At 43.8% G+C, this 12,750-nt stretch overlaps 1 protein-coding gene across 3 annotated transcripts; it reads right to left on the bottom strand.

Moving 5' to 3' along the window:
* Positions 1-2,337: 2,337 nt before the first annotated feature.
* On the bottom strand, positions 2,338-6,004 carry LOC123444188. 3 transcript variants are annotated; one of them, XM_045120825.1, is made up of 3 exons: positions 5,354-5,999; positions 3,769-3,864; positions 2,338-2,967 (listed from the first exon to the last, which is right to left on the bottom strand). In XM_045120825.1, the coding sequence occupies exons 1-3, from the start codon at positions 5,689-5,691 to the stop codon at positions 2,940-2,942; spliced, it is 462 nt and encodes a 153-aa protein (XP_044976760.1). In that variant the 5' UTR covers positions 5,692-5,999; the 3' UTR covers positions 2,338-2,939. The 3 variants fall into 3 exon arrangements, 1 of the variants encoding a protein (XP_044976760.1); XR_006630958.1 differs by having other exon boundaries at positions 3,769-4,099; positions 5,354-6,004; XR_006630959.1 differs by lacking the exon at positions 5,354-5,999 and adding an exon at positions 4,001-5,347.
* Between the last annotated feature and the right edge of the window lie 6,746 nt (positions 6,005-12,750).

Below are 12,750 nucleotides of genomic sequence, written 5' to 3'. Positions count from 1 at the left end.
TCATAATCCTCATCGGTGATAAAGATAGGTGAAGTGGCAAACTTTGGGTCGTATTTCATCCTAGCTTTCAGAGATTTTTCCTTCCACTTGAGAAGTAATTTCTCAGCGTCATAGGCATCCTTACACGCAAGAAAATCCTCAGCTATCTCTCCCCCCATAACATAACCCTCAGATATATCAGGTAATTCATATCTAGGAGAGCTAGATCTAGCAGGAGCAAAAGCAGGTTCTATCTCAATAGTATGAGTAGTTTCAGAAGCATCACGAGCATTGGCAGTAACTCTAGCAATATGAGCATCAAGGAATACCCCTAGTGGCATATCATGCAAAGTGGTATCTCTAGCAGTATCAAGCATAGCATCATGAGGAAAAATAGCATCTCTAGCATCATCAGGCAAAGCAGTATCAAGCATAGCATCATCAGGCAAAATAGCATCTCCAGCAGTATCAGGCATAGCATCTCTAGCAGTATGAGGCATAGCAGCATCATAAGCATCATCAAGCACAGGCGACATATCAAGATTTCTAGCAGGAGGTGATGTCGCAAACTTACTCATAACTGAAGGTGAATCAAGTGCAGAGCTAGATGGCAGTTCCTTACCTCCCCTCGTAGTTGAGGGCAAGACTTTGGTTTTTGGATCTTTCAGATTATTCATAGTGATCAGCAGATATAAATCCCAAGTGACTCAGAGAATATAGAAATCCTTCCCCGGCAACGACGCCAGAAAAATGTTGCTGACGTGCAACTATTCCTGACTTGATGCCTCCCCCGCAACGGCGCCAGAAAAATGTTGCTGACGTGCAACTATTCCTGACTTGATGCCTCCATGGCAACGGAACCAGAAAAGAGCTTGTCCCCGTTGCTCAACAATTAGCAATTGTCTTGCAATGGCCCACCAGCGTGTGGGTTCGCGACAGTTTTTAAGCATAGAGTATTCAACCCAAATTTGTTGGTTCGCGCGACGGGAAGTGAAAGAATATTCTCAAGTATTAGCAGCTGAATGTGTCAAATTCAACCACACCTGAAAGATTAGTATCTGCAAGCAAAGTATCAGCAGCAAAGTAGTATGATAGCAACGGTGCCAGAAACGATCTGTTGACAAGGCAGACTATTCCTAACTGTTGTATCAATGGCGCCAGAAAAGTATTGTAGCAGGTAGCAGCAGTGTAACGAGTAACGGCAGTGGCAAGGAACAACAGTAGTGACAGCAGTAGCAAGTAGCAACAGTAGTAACAGCAGCAGAAGGACAAAGCGAGTAACAGTAGCAGCAATAGTAGGACAAACTCGTAGGCAATGGGTAGGCGATTCGTCGGGTGACATTCATCATGCAACAGTTATAACACGGAGAGATATGTGGCTAGCTCCGTCAATGTGATGTAGGCATGCATTCCGTGTGTCGTCATACGTGCTTAGGGAAAAGAACTTGCATGACATCTATTGTCCATCCCTCCCGTGGCAGCGGGGTCCAAATGGATACTACGGGATATTAAGGTTCTCCTTTTAATAAAGAACCGGACCAACGCATTAGCACTTGGTGAACACATGAACTCCTCAAACTATGATCATCACCGGGAGTGGTTCCGGTTATTGTCACTCCGGGGTTGCCGGGTCATAACACATAATAAGTAACTACAACTTGCAAGATCGGATCTAAAACACACATATATTGGTGATAACATAATAATTTCAGATTTAAAATCATGGCACTCGGGCCCTAGTGACAAGCATTAAGCATGGCAAAGTAGTAGCAACATCAATCTCAGAACATAGTGGATACTAGGGATCAATCCCTGTCAAAACTAACTCGATTACATGATAAATCTCATCCTACTCATCACCGTCCAGCGAGCCTATGAATAGATTACTCACGAACGATGAAGAGCTTCATGGAATTGGACAGGGAAGAAGGTTGATGATGACGATGGCGACGATCTCCTTGATCCGGAGCCGAAAACGGACTCCAGATCTGCCCTCCAGATGAAGAACAGGATGTGGCGGCGCCTCCGTATCGCAAACGCGATGAAATCTTCTCTTCTGTTTTTTTTTTTTGGATGAAAGGGAATTTATAGAGCTGAGTTTGGGGGCGGCAGAGCCACGTGGGCCCCACAAGCTTGGTTGCCGCGGCCAGGGGGCGCGGCGACAGGGCTTGTGGCCCACTGGCCCGTCCCCTTCGGTGGATCTTTGCGCAGGTATTTTTCATATTTTTCAGAAATATTCTCTGTAAATTTTCAGGGCGTTCCGAGAACTTTCATTTCTACACAAAAATAACACCATGGCAATTCTGCTAAAAACAAAGTCAGCCCGGATTAGTTTCATTCAAATCATGCAAATTAGAGTTCAAAACAAGGGCAAAAGAGTTTGGAAAAGTAGATACGATGAAGACGTATCACTCATCTACACAACAGGGCAAAAGCACGCACAAAAATACAGTTCAAGACCCAATAAGGCACGTCCCAATAGATGGACCTTGCCAGTTATTTCCAAAAGCCAAGTCATCCAACCTTCATGCACCTCCTCTTCACCCGAGCACCAAACTCCCCTCGCCTGGTGCCGCCTCCTCAACCGATCCATCGCCTATCGTCACCAGGTGCCGTCGTAGCCAAAGTCGGAGGCCTCCAAACTATGATGCTCGCCTATTCTCGCCCGATGTTGTCGCAGCCATCGCCAGAGGCCTCCAAACTGTGATGTTGCCTCTGTTCGCCTCGTGCTGTCACAACCATCGTCGGAGGCCTCCAAACTGTTGTCGTCTTTCCTCGTCGGGTGTTGTCGCAGCCATCGCCGGAGGCCTCCTAATTGCATCTGATCCACCTCCCATCTGTGCTGGACAGATCCTCGCCTCATACGCGCATCTTCCCAGGTAAACCTGACATTTTCATTCATGCACGGTCCTCTTCACCTATTTCTTGTTGTTTTGTAGCTGCCAAGTTATATGTCTTCCTCACGCTCCGGGTTGGTCATCCTTAAACCTTCAGCAAAAAATAAGAGTTAGGTATTAAAATCTACGTACTTGTCAAAAGGAATTACTGTTTACAGGAAGCCCCTGGTAGGATAAAAAAATACGCTTACATATCTTCAGTGCTTCCTGTAGCTAAACGACCATTTCATCAATTTGGTGCCACATTCACTTTACAATGGTTAGATACAACATTCTAAAGCATGTAAATAGCACTCCTTAATTATTTTCTATAGAACTACCATGCTCTGACTTGTAAAACTGCAACCAATGTTTGATTAATGTAAGTAGTAAGAACAAGTATTGCAATTGAATAGTCACAAATTGGCAGAAATGTCTTCTAGATCAAACTAAATTAGAGTATATGCTCGGGTCATACCCTGATTTGGCTAGCCATTATAGGATCAGTTGACTCATGATTGAGTAGGGCATGGGTGTCATAGGAGAGGGGATGGAAGGAAAACGAGGTCATCTTCCATCCCTAAGGCACTGATTGATTGAATATGATAATATGAAAGTGAGGTGGTTGATCCAACAATGTCGAAACAGTAAAGATCTGCTTGGAAGAATTTGGATGTTTTAATCATGAGTTATCAGGCTATGTCATCCAGGGCCCACAAAAACAACATGTGTTTTCCTCATCTATAAAATATGTGATTCCAAATCAATTTGAGGATTTGAAAAATGAGCACCGCGATATAGTATTTTTTTTCCCAAAATAGGATGCTATTTTGGCTACAAGTACAGAACAAATTCTTCAAAGAAAAAAAGCCTTGAACGTGGAGCGTGTCGAGTAAGTGACTGTCAAACTTACCGGTCAAAAAAGCATGCGGCGGCTGTCAAGGGGACAAGAGTCTTCCCCTTATCAGCAGTTTGCTCTGCACTGTCAAAATCTTCTTGTTTACCAGTCCTGGAAAAACATACCAACCGCAAAACGGACCTGTCAGTAGCTTCAGAGACATCCATAATTTAACCGATGAGAAGATGGCAACAACTACTAACTAGAGAATGGTAAAAGGTTTCAGGGTTTCCTCGTAGAACTGAACCTTGGCATTGCTTTTGCTAACTACTAGATTAGGAAGTATATATTCTTCTTGACAATTTCCTTGACCAGATTATCTGCAACAATCGCCATTTATCCTAACCTAAACAAACAAATCAACCAATGAATAAGAAGCCCACCAGAAAAAAGGAGACGTGGTATAGCCAGATTGTTGGGGGGGTAGGGGGTAAATGTCAATGTTGTGAGTCAATTATCTTCAATTCACACGCTTCGAAACACTATTAATTTTCATTGTTGTGCGGACCAATATAGCAACATCTAGATGAAGAAAAAATTCAATAGCTTCAATGGACCATGATGATTCGAACATCTGATGAATGAAGTTGCATATTTCTGCCCAGAAGAAGGATCGAATATCCTTGGTGCATCTGATTAAAATATGTCATAGGACAGAGGTCATCTATATGATAAAGGTAAAAGAGGTATGTATATGTCAATCAAACAAGTAATATGTCACAGGACAGAGGTCATCTATACGATAAGCTTTCTGAATTTAGCCTACACTAATCTTATCAGTTGTTGAAGATAAGAGGAAAAGAGACCACTCCCGACCACACAACATCTATCATCTGGTTTATTCATACACGAAATATCAAACACCATCAACAACAGTGATATGTCTTCTGATGACGACGACGATGATGTGCCCAGCCAGCTGGCTAGAATACTTTCGACCGCTAGTCATCTCATGCCATTTCAGCCAAGAGAGCGTGCTTAAGAAACCTCAAACGGTATTACCCTTTGACGTGGCTTTTATCCCCATTAACTTTTTACATTTTTTATACCAAGAAAAGCCACTAGATATGCTCGAATTGCATCACTTCAAGGAACACAAAGCTTCCAGCAAGGTTCCTTGCAGCAGCATCTATCTCAGTTGTTAACAACCATGCTGCTGATATGAAAGAAATTAGAAGCAAAACAGAGTAAGTGATGGAGGCATATTTACTTAAGCCGATATATGTCATGCCATGCCTCATTGAATAGGTTCAGCTAAACTGGTTAATAGAGAAATGACTAAAACTCACTTTTTCGGTTCTCCCGAAACTAAGTTGTACTTATTCTGTCCCTAACAAAACTAATGCTTATCCCGCGATTTTTACGGTATCCATTTTTAGGTGCTTATAGACCTTTAAATGAATTTAGGAGAAACCGAATTGGGAAAAGTTCTGAACCCAAACATCAATAAGAAAACTTTGATACTCTTCTAAAAGAAATTTAAGCCTAACCATATGTTGATACTAATAGTTTACATCTAGCTCACCTATGAACCTTGTATATACAAGGGAGTTGAAATCTAAGTGAAAGATTTGTACTTGACCTCCAAGATCAAACTCACCGGCTGTGCCAATCCAATACAACTTCCAATGGATGACGCGAAGGGAGAGGAGAGGAGTCCCTGACAAAGTAATATCCGTGGTCACCCTGAACCTGATGCAGAGGGAGGAAAACAGTGGCAGGGCGACGAGGTAGCCTGCAGATTGAGGAGCTAGGTGGCGAGGAGAAGTTGTCGGCGTCATGGTGCAACACGGGATCCACTCCAGGCCGATCTCCGCCCATCTGGGCGAACACGCCTTGGGACAGGGTCACCGGGACGCAGAGCCCGATACCGCGGGCACATGGGACAGATCCCACCTCGCCTTGCACGGTGCGCCAGTCACCGGGCGTAGCCACCATCAGTTTCGAACCGGCATGGCGCCGGTGCAGCGGGGGATGGATGGGGGGCCGACCGGTGGATGTCGCCACCCATACTGTGCGCGTGTCAATGAGAGCATCGTCCCACGGATCTCGCCGGATAGTAGGGAGTGAGGTTTAGCGGCTCCCGAGGGTGCAGCTAGCCGGGAGGGAAGTGTGGGTGTAGGGCGCGGAGTGGGAAGTGGGCGGAGCCGCAGAGGTGGGTGCTTAGCGCTGGCGCAGCCAATGGCTGCACAGGTGGGTGTCTCGCGGGAGGGCAGTAGGGTGAGCGGTGGTGAGGGAAGAAGTGACACAATGAGAGTATTGTGTAGTTACGACTGTAGAATTGTAGTATTTCTGACTTGACTATAGATCCAAAACTGCTCCACACGCTAAAAACCGTCTTTTTCCCACGGGATACGCAACAGAAAATCCTGCAAAATAATGCGTTCAAAAAAATATTAGCACATGCGCTATTTTTTAGCGCTATTGTACGTTACTAGCAAAAGGACCCGTGCATTGCAACGGGAGAAAAAAAATTATAATCTACAATGGTGCTGATCATATTATGTTTTTAAAATTTTAGGACATTTCTTAAAATGCATGAACATTTTTTGAATTAGCAAACATTTTTTCAATTGCACTCAAAAAATAACAGACAAATTCTTTTTCAAAATCCTGGACTTCTATTGTTTTCACCAACATTGTTCTCAAAATTATGAACATTTTTCTGAATATGCGAATATTTTTACAAAAATTATGAACATTTTTGAATTCACAAACGTTTTATATTTTCTTCAAACTTTTATTTCAAAATTCCCAGTTTTATAAATTGCAAAAGTTTTTCAAAGTTTTAGATTATTTAGACTAAAAATGGAACAGAAAAATGAAAATAAAAAATGAGACTAAAAACAGAGGCACGAACTGTTTTTAAGATTTTTACACGAACTTTTGTTTAAAATCGTTGACTTTTTTATTTTATGGACATTTTCTCAAAGTTTAAACATTTTTTTATAAACAAATATTTTTTTAAACTCGACAGTAGTTTTTGAATTCTTAAAAAATATTTTTTTGAATATTTTATTTTGAAATTCTCAGTTTTTTAAAATTGAGAAAAGTTGTTTGAAGTTCTAAATTATTTAAAGTAGAAAAACAAAATGGAACTGAAAATAAAAATTAAAAACTAAACTAAAAAAACAGACGCCCACGCATGGGCCAGCCCAAACAGGTGTGCTGCATCTTTTTCCAACACCCAGACCGTAATATAGGAGGTGCCTACATGGGCCGGCCCAGTCCGGATATTTTCATATTTGAAACGTTTTTTATGACTTATAGGTGGCATTGGTGGGTAATTTTAGTCAACTTTAAGGACAATTTGGATGACGTACGGAAAAAGCACTATTTGATTTATTAGTAGGTAAAGATAAAATTTGGACGTTGGACCATATTTTTCATAATTTGCACTCCTCTTTTTCCTGGACGCATGTTTATATGCATTTGGAAAAGAGAATCGTTTCCCACCCGCGCGTCGGTCGCCCCCTGGCGCGCGCGAGCCTTGCAACATATTTTCCATCCGCGCGCTTCTTCGGTCAATGGATGCAACACTTTTCGTCTAAATATGTTGCAACTTGCGTCATTTTTGTTGTAAGCGTTTTTTACTATATTTTGTCTCAGTAAAAGAGCTGCATATAAGTTTGGTTGCAACTCTAGTTCATCAGATTTTTTGTTACAATTGATGTTTTTTTACTTTTTTCTATAACCGTGTTAATTTTTGCTACAACCGGCATCATGTTTTGCTGCAACCGTTCACTAAAAAGTTGCATACACGTCACATAAATATTTGTTACAACCGACGTTTGACTTTTGCTACCACGTACCATCAGCTTCGTTTTTTTGCTATGATCACGTAGATATTTTTTTTGCTATAAATTTTGTTTCTTGTTGCAACCGTTGAAAAAATTGCTGCATGGCATCGAAATTTTGCTGCATAGGGAGAAAAATGTTGCATGCGGATGCAACGGTGCAGACGACGCGGGGTTGGTGGATTCTGCGGCCCGCGTGCGGCCGGTCCAAAATCTGGGCCGGCGCGCCGGCGCAGATCACCCCCTTTGGAAAATCAATGTTGACCGCGATGCATTAAAAGTGCTATTGTGATGGTATAAAACTATTTGGTCCTTGGTATTCTTGTGCATCTGTTGAAGATGTTCTTATTGGCGTATAACAAACCGACGTTTATAGACAATCTACGAAAGAGAAAACACTTTTGGTAGTCCCGAGTGTGCGCCCACCCTATATGCATGAAATAATATAATATTTTAAAGAAAAAAAAACTGAATCTTTTTTTTTTGGGGGGGGGGGGGGGGCACTTGAATCCTTTTTCGTATCAAATATGATCAAGTATGGTACTCGTATGTATGTTGTGCATGATACTGTATTTAGATTATATACTTCCTTCATTTTTAAATATAAGTCTTTTTAGAACCTTGTATATAGACATACTTTTAAATATAAATTCACTCATTTTGCTCCGTATGTAGTATGTAGTGAAATCTCTAAAAAAACTTATATTTAGAAACAAAGAAAGTATTTATAAATATATTTCACTTTTGCAAAATGGGTATGTGGTAGTATGGATATTGTTGGTCATCAAATACAAGGGTTCGGAAAAAGCAACCCACCTTTGCAAGGGTTGCACTATCGCGGTCGCCGTATGGAACCACGTGTTTGCCTTAACACGCGAGGATCTTTCATCTTCATGTTTCTTTCCAGATCGTGAAAATTTCTACGGCTTGTGGAGTGAGTTGATCGAAAAGAAGGCAAAGAAGCGTGGTACACGTCGTAGTGGGCGGCTTATCTACACATTATGGAATATTAGGAAGGAGAGAAACATGTGGGTTTTCATGGGTTCTCAAATGATTCACTATGAGGTGGTGATGCTGGCATTTGACGATATCAAGCAAAGAGAGTGGACATTTGGTGTTGATGTGTTCATTGCAGGCGTGGGCTAAGCATGTAGGAGTCAATTTCCTAGGCTTCGCCACGCTCCCTTCAAAACATGTGAATCTCTGTATATATGGGGGTTTTCACCTACATCTATATGAAAAGACAGTGCTCCTGTTGGTTTCTCAAAAAAAACACTACAACAAAAGCCGGGAGACGATGTCATTGGAAGCGAACGAAGACTTAGAAAATTCTATACATCCCATGGATGTGCGAACAGAGATACCCAATTCATGAAATATCAAATCAAAAAGGACAAATACAAATATCCACTAGAAAATAATAGGGGGGATTGATTGACATGAAGTTTGTCCAACAATTTACTGAGAGGGTATGCACTTTTCTAGCAAGCAAGATGTCTATAAGGTAGGAGAGAATCCGTCGGCCTAGGTAGACTTCGCCTACCTGATCTACAGCCGCCCCCGCCTCCCCCGTGCGGCGGCGCCGCCCCGCACCGGGGATCCCCCGCCCTCCTCCTACAGCCGCCCCCGCCTCCTCTCCCCTCCGCCGCCGTCGCCCGGGGCGTCACAGGGCAAAGCCCTTGTGGCGTGGCGGCGGCGGCGGTTTTCTCCTCGGATCTCGATCTGGTTGGGAGGCAGCGCTCCTTTCCGGCCAGATCAGCGGCGGTGATGCAGATCGGCGGCGGCATGGCCGTGGTGCGGCGGCGGCGTAGGAGGACGACACCAGGAGCGACGGGTCTGGCCTTGACTCAGTCGGTCTGATTCGGTGTGCTACCGATCTCAAAAGCCGTCAGCGGTGCACTGCTCATGGACTTGATCTGCAACACGGGGATGTCTGGGCGCCGGCCCTAGGCTTGGTGGTGGTGGCCTTCTTCTTCGTCGGAGGTGGTCGGCCAGCTGGCTGTGCATGGAGTGAGGACTGGCGGCTGTCGGTGAAATCTGTGATCCGACTTCGGCCGTGGCGGGTGATGACGGTGCCTACGCGTCGTTACCTTCTTGAAGGCGTCACATTTGCAGTCTCCGTCTGCCCACTCGCAGTCCAATTAGTGTCAGGCTGGTTTGGCACCATGGTGGTGCTCCGGCCGATCAGGCGACGGCAGCTGGATCCTTTGATCTAGTCTCCAACAGAGAAGGCGGCGACCATGCACAAGAAGCTGGATGGAGTTCTTCGAACAGATCTGGGTGAAAACCTGCTCTTGGCTAGATGACAAGGCCGGCGATGGCGACACTCTACGACGTCGTTCCCTTCTTGAAGGCGTCGCCGAGGAGAAGTTCTAGACCACTATTTGCCACCTTCGGGGGAAACCCTAGATCGACAGATCAGAAGACGGCGATGCACTTGTGTCGTCTCCCCTTTGGGGGCGTCATTCTTGGAGGTGTACGCGGGTTCAGGGACTAGTGGATGTTTTCTTCGGTGGAGCGGTGCTTCATCCTGCACATTGAAGGCGACGGATCTCGATGGCGTGGCGCCCTGGTGATTAGGCGTCTGATGTGCGAGGATGGACTCGCGCAGGAGGGCGACGCTGTCTGGCGTCGTGGTGGCGTCGACGGCAGCTAGACCGGGCAAGGTGGATGCGTTAGTACAGTTCTGAAGATGGATTGATGGCAGTTGGCGGCGACGATCTCTGAGTGTGCGCCGGACCGGTGGGTGTCCCATACCCGGCAGGTGGCTTGGTTGGGGCATCAGGTCTTAGATGTTAGGTTTGGCTGTGAGGTCTGTTTGATATTAGACCCAGACTATCAGCATCCCTTCATCAACTGTATACAAGTAGCGACATATATTGTCTAGACGGTGATTTCAGTCTTACTGATGTATTACTTTGTAAGGTTTTTTTGAATAATTAATAAAATGACTGCATGCATCGTTCAGATGCAAAGGCCGAGGGTCTTCCTCCTTTTCTAAAAAGAAAGATGTCTATAAGAAAAGTTCGGCGTGTGATGTCTAGAAGGGAAGCTCGATGCGTGTGGTAGAGATAGTGGACATTGACTGTGTGTATTATAAAGGAGTGTGTTTGCCAAGTTGTAATTTTAAGTACCACGTATACTTATTTGCATCTATTGTGCAGATGCTTGTTCCGTCATATTTATTTGTGTAGATGGTGTTTTAAGGAATTGTGTTAATTTCATGAATGTTTAAGTTTACATTTCAAATCAATTTGTTCATCAACATAAATTTTGAATTATCTCTGGCATTGTTATACTTATGAGATATAGACCATAAAATGCATTCATAAAAAATAACCAAGTTTACGCTATTAATCTGCCAAGTAATCTTTTCACATTATATTTTGTATTACGTGACAACGCACGAGCATTCAACTAGTGAGGTGTAAGAGTAGCGATGGTAATGAAGGAACTAGTATCTCACTCAGATAATATAGCAAGTGGTTACAGGTTGCAATGGGGAAGGGGAAGAAGAACTGCCGCCTCCGTTATCGTCCTAATCCTACGTGGATATCCTAACTGAGGGGAACGATGCCCTTAAATAGAAAAAGTCTATTTTTAACCCTGAACTCGTAGAGGTTTGGCGAAATAAACCCTTAAATCAAAATCCCGGTCGATTACATCCTAAACTATGCAATCCCGGTCTAAATTAAACCCTGTAGTCGTTTGGCAAACGAGGATCGTCGACGTATGACCGGGATTGATGCCATTTCGCACCGTTCCTTGTTGGGCCAACCCATTTTTAATTATTTTTCTTTCTTTAACACGTGCAGATTTTTTTATTTTTTAAAACTACAATAATAAGCACGGATGGTGATCCGAATAAAAGACCTCCCTTTTCCTGTTGTGTTTACTTGCTCCCTTTTTATTCCGTTTCTTTTTTTTACTTTATTTTAGTTTTTCCTTTTTATTTTTATGTTTACATTTTTTTCTTAAATTCGTGGCCATCTTAGTAGGAAATAGAAAACAAAAAAAAAATCATGAACTGGATTTTCAAAAGGATAAAATGGTCACAAATTTTCTAATATGTTGGCATACTTCAAAATATGTTTGTAATTCTTTTTGAATATTGGAAACCATTTCTGTTTTCAAAAAATGTTTACAGATGAAAAAATGTTTAGGATTTCAAAATTAGTTCAAGTTTTCAAAATTTGTGTGTACTGAAACAAACATGAATTCCGAAAATATTTTGGTTTTTGGAACAAAATTAGGCATTTAATTGTTTTTTAAATTTTTTGAGAAACATACAAATATATGTAAACAGTGGCTGAGCTATCGAATTGTCGGAGTCTCGGCACACTGCAAACTCAAATACAGAGAGAAAATATCTAGTCCACCGCTTCCTAGCTCCTGGTCGTGGTGGCCTCACTTTCGTGCACGTGTAACCAAACGAGAAAAAATAGTACAGTGCCCCTGCAATCAAAAGAAAGGGATTAATGGCCGGAGGAGTGAATGGATCATGCTCCGATGCACGTACCGTTCATCCAGTTCTTGCTTCTGGGGCTGGAAATGGAACCCAGTGTGCTGCGACTGGAGCGTGGTGTTGCTCCACGGAAACCTGTCCATGCTCTGGCTGCGCGCCGTCTCCACCAGCGGCGGAATGTCCGCCACCACATCCCCAGCCACCACCCTCTCCACCCTGCTAGACCCAGCCAGCGCGTTCGCCACCACTAGCACCACCACGGCCAACGCGACCAGCACGGAGATGCACGCAAGCCACCTCACCCGAGTCTGCTTCGGCGCTCCTCCACAACGTCGGACGAGGCCACCAGCATGTACCTGTACGACAGCGCCGTCTCACCGAGCCTAATGATTCCGCATGGCCAAATCATGCAGAATCGTGGTGTATGTCCTCTAAAATTATTTTTTAAAACGAAAAAAACATAAACGGGCCGGCCCCATGAGATGAATCCGGGTTGAAATTTGCTAGGGTTCGATTTAGACCGGAATTGCATAGTTCAGGTTACAATCGATCGGGATTTTGAATTAGGGGTTCAGTTCGCCGGACCTCTATCAATTCAGGGTTTAAAATGGACTTTTTCCCCTTAAATAGCCACCGTCGCTGGGCCGGCCGGGCGTGCCCACTCTGGCCGAAGTAGCGTGGGTTGGTCTTGCGTGTGCGGCCCACCCGCATGCCGGTCGCCTCCCCGTCAGGTGG

This window comes from Hordeum vulgare, chromosome 3H (genome assembly GCF_904849725.1).
Source record: "Hordeum vulgare subsp. vulgare chromosome 3H, MorexV3_pseudomolecules_assembly, whole genome shotgun sequence".
NCBI lineage: Eukaryota > Viridiplantae > Streptophyta > Magnoliopsida > Poales > Poaceae > Hordeum > Hordeum vulgare.
This window is presented reverse-complemented; position numbering and strand designations above follow the sequence as displayed.

What these genes read in the sequence shown, in the direction of transcription:
- LOC123444188 (XM_045120825.1), bottom strand. Translation starts at nt 5,691, where the DNA reads ATGGTGGCTACGCCCGGTGACTGGCGCACCGTGCAAGGCGAGGTGGGA. An exon ending in GTATTGGATTGGCACAGCCG is followed by an intron (nt 3,865 to 5,353) that starts GTGAGTTTGATC and finishes ATGTTTTTCCAG; the next exon opens with GACTGGTAAACAAGAAGATT. An exon ending in GCCGCATGCTTTTTTGACCG is followed by an intron (nt 2,968 to 3,768) that starts GTAAGTTTGACA and finishes TTTTTGCTGAAG; the next exon opens with GTTTAAGGATGACCAACCCG.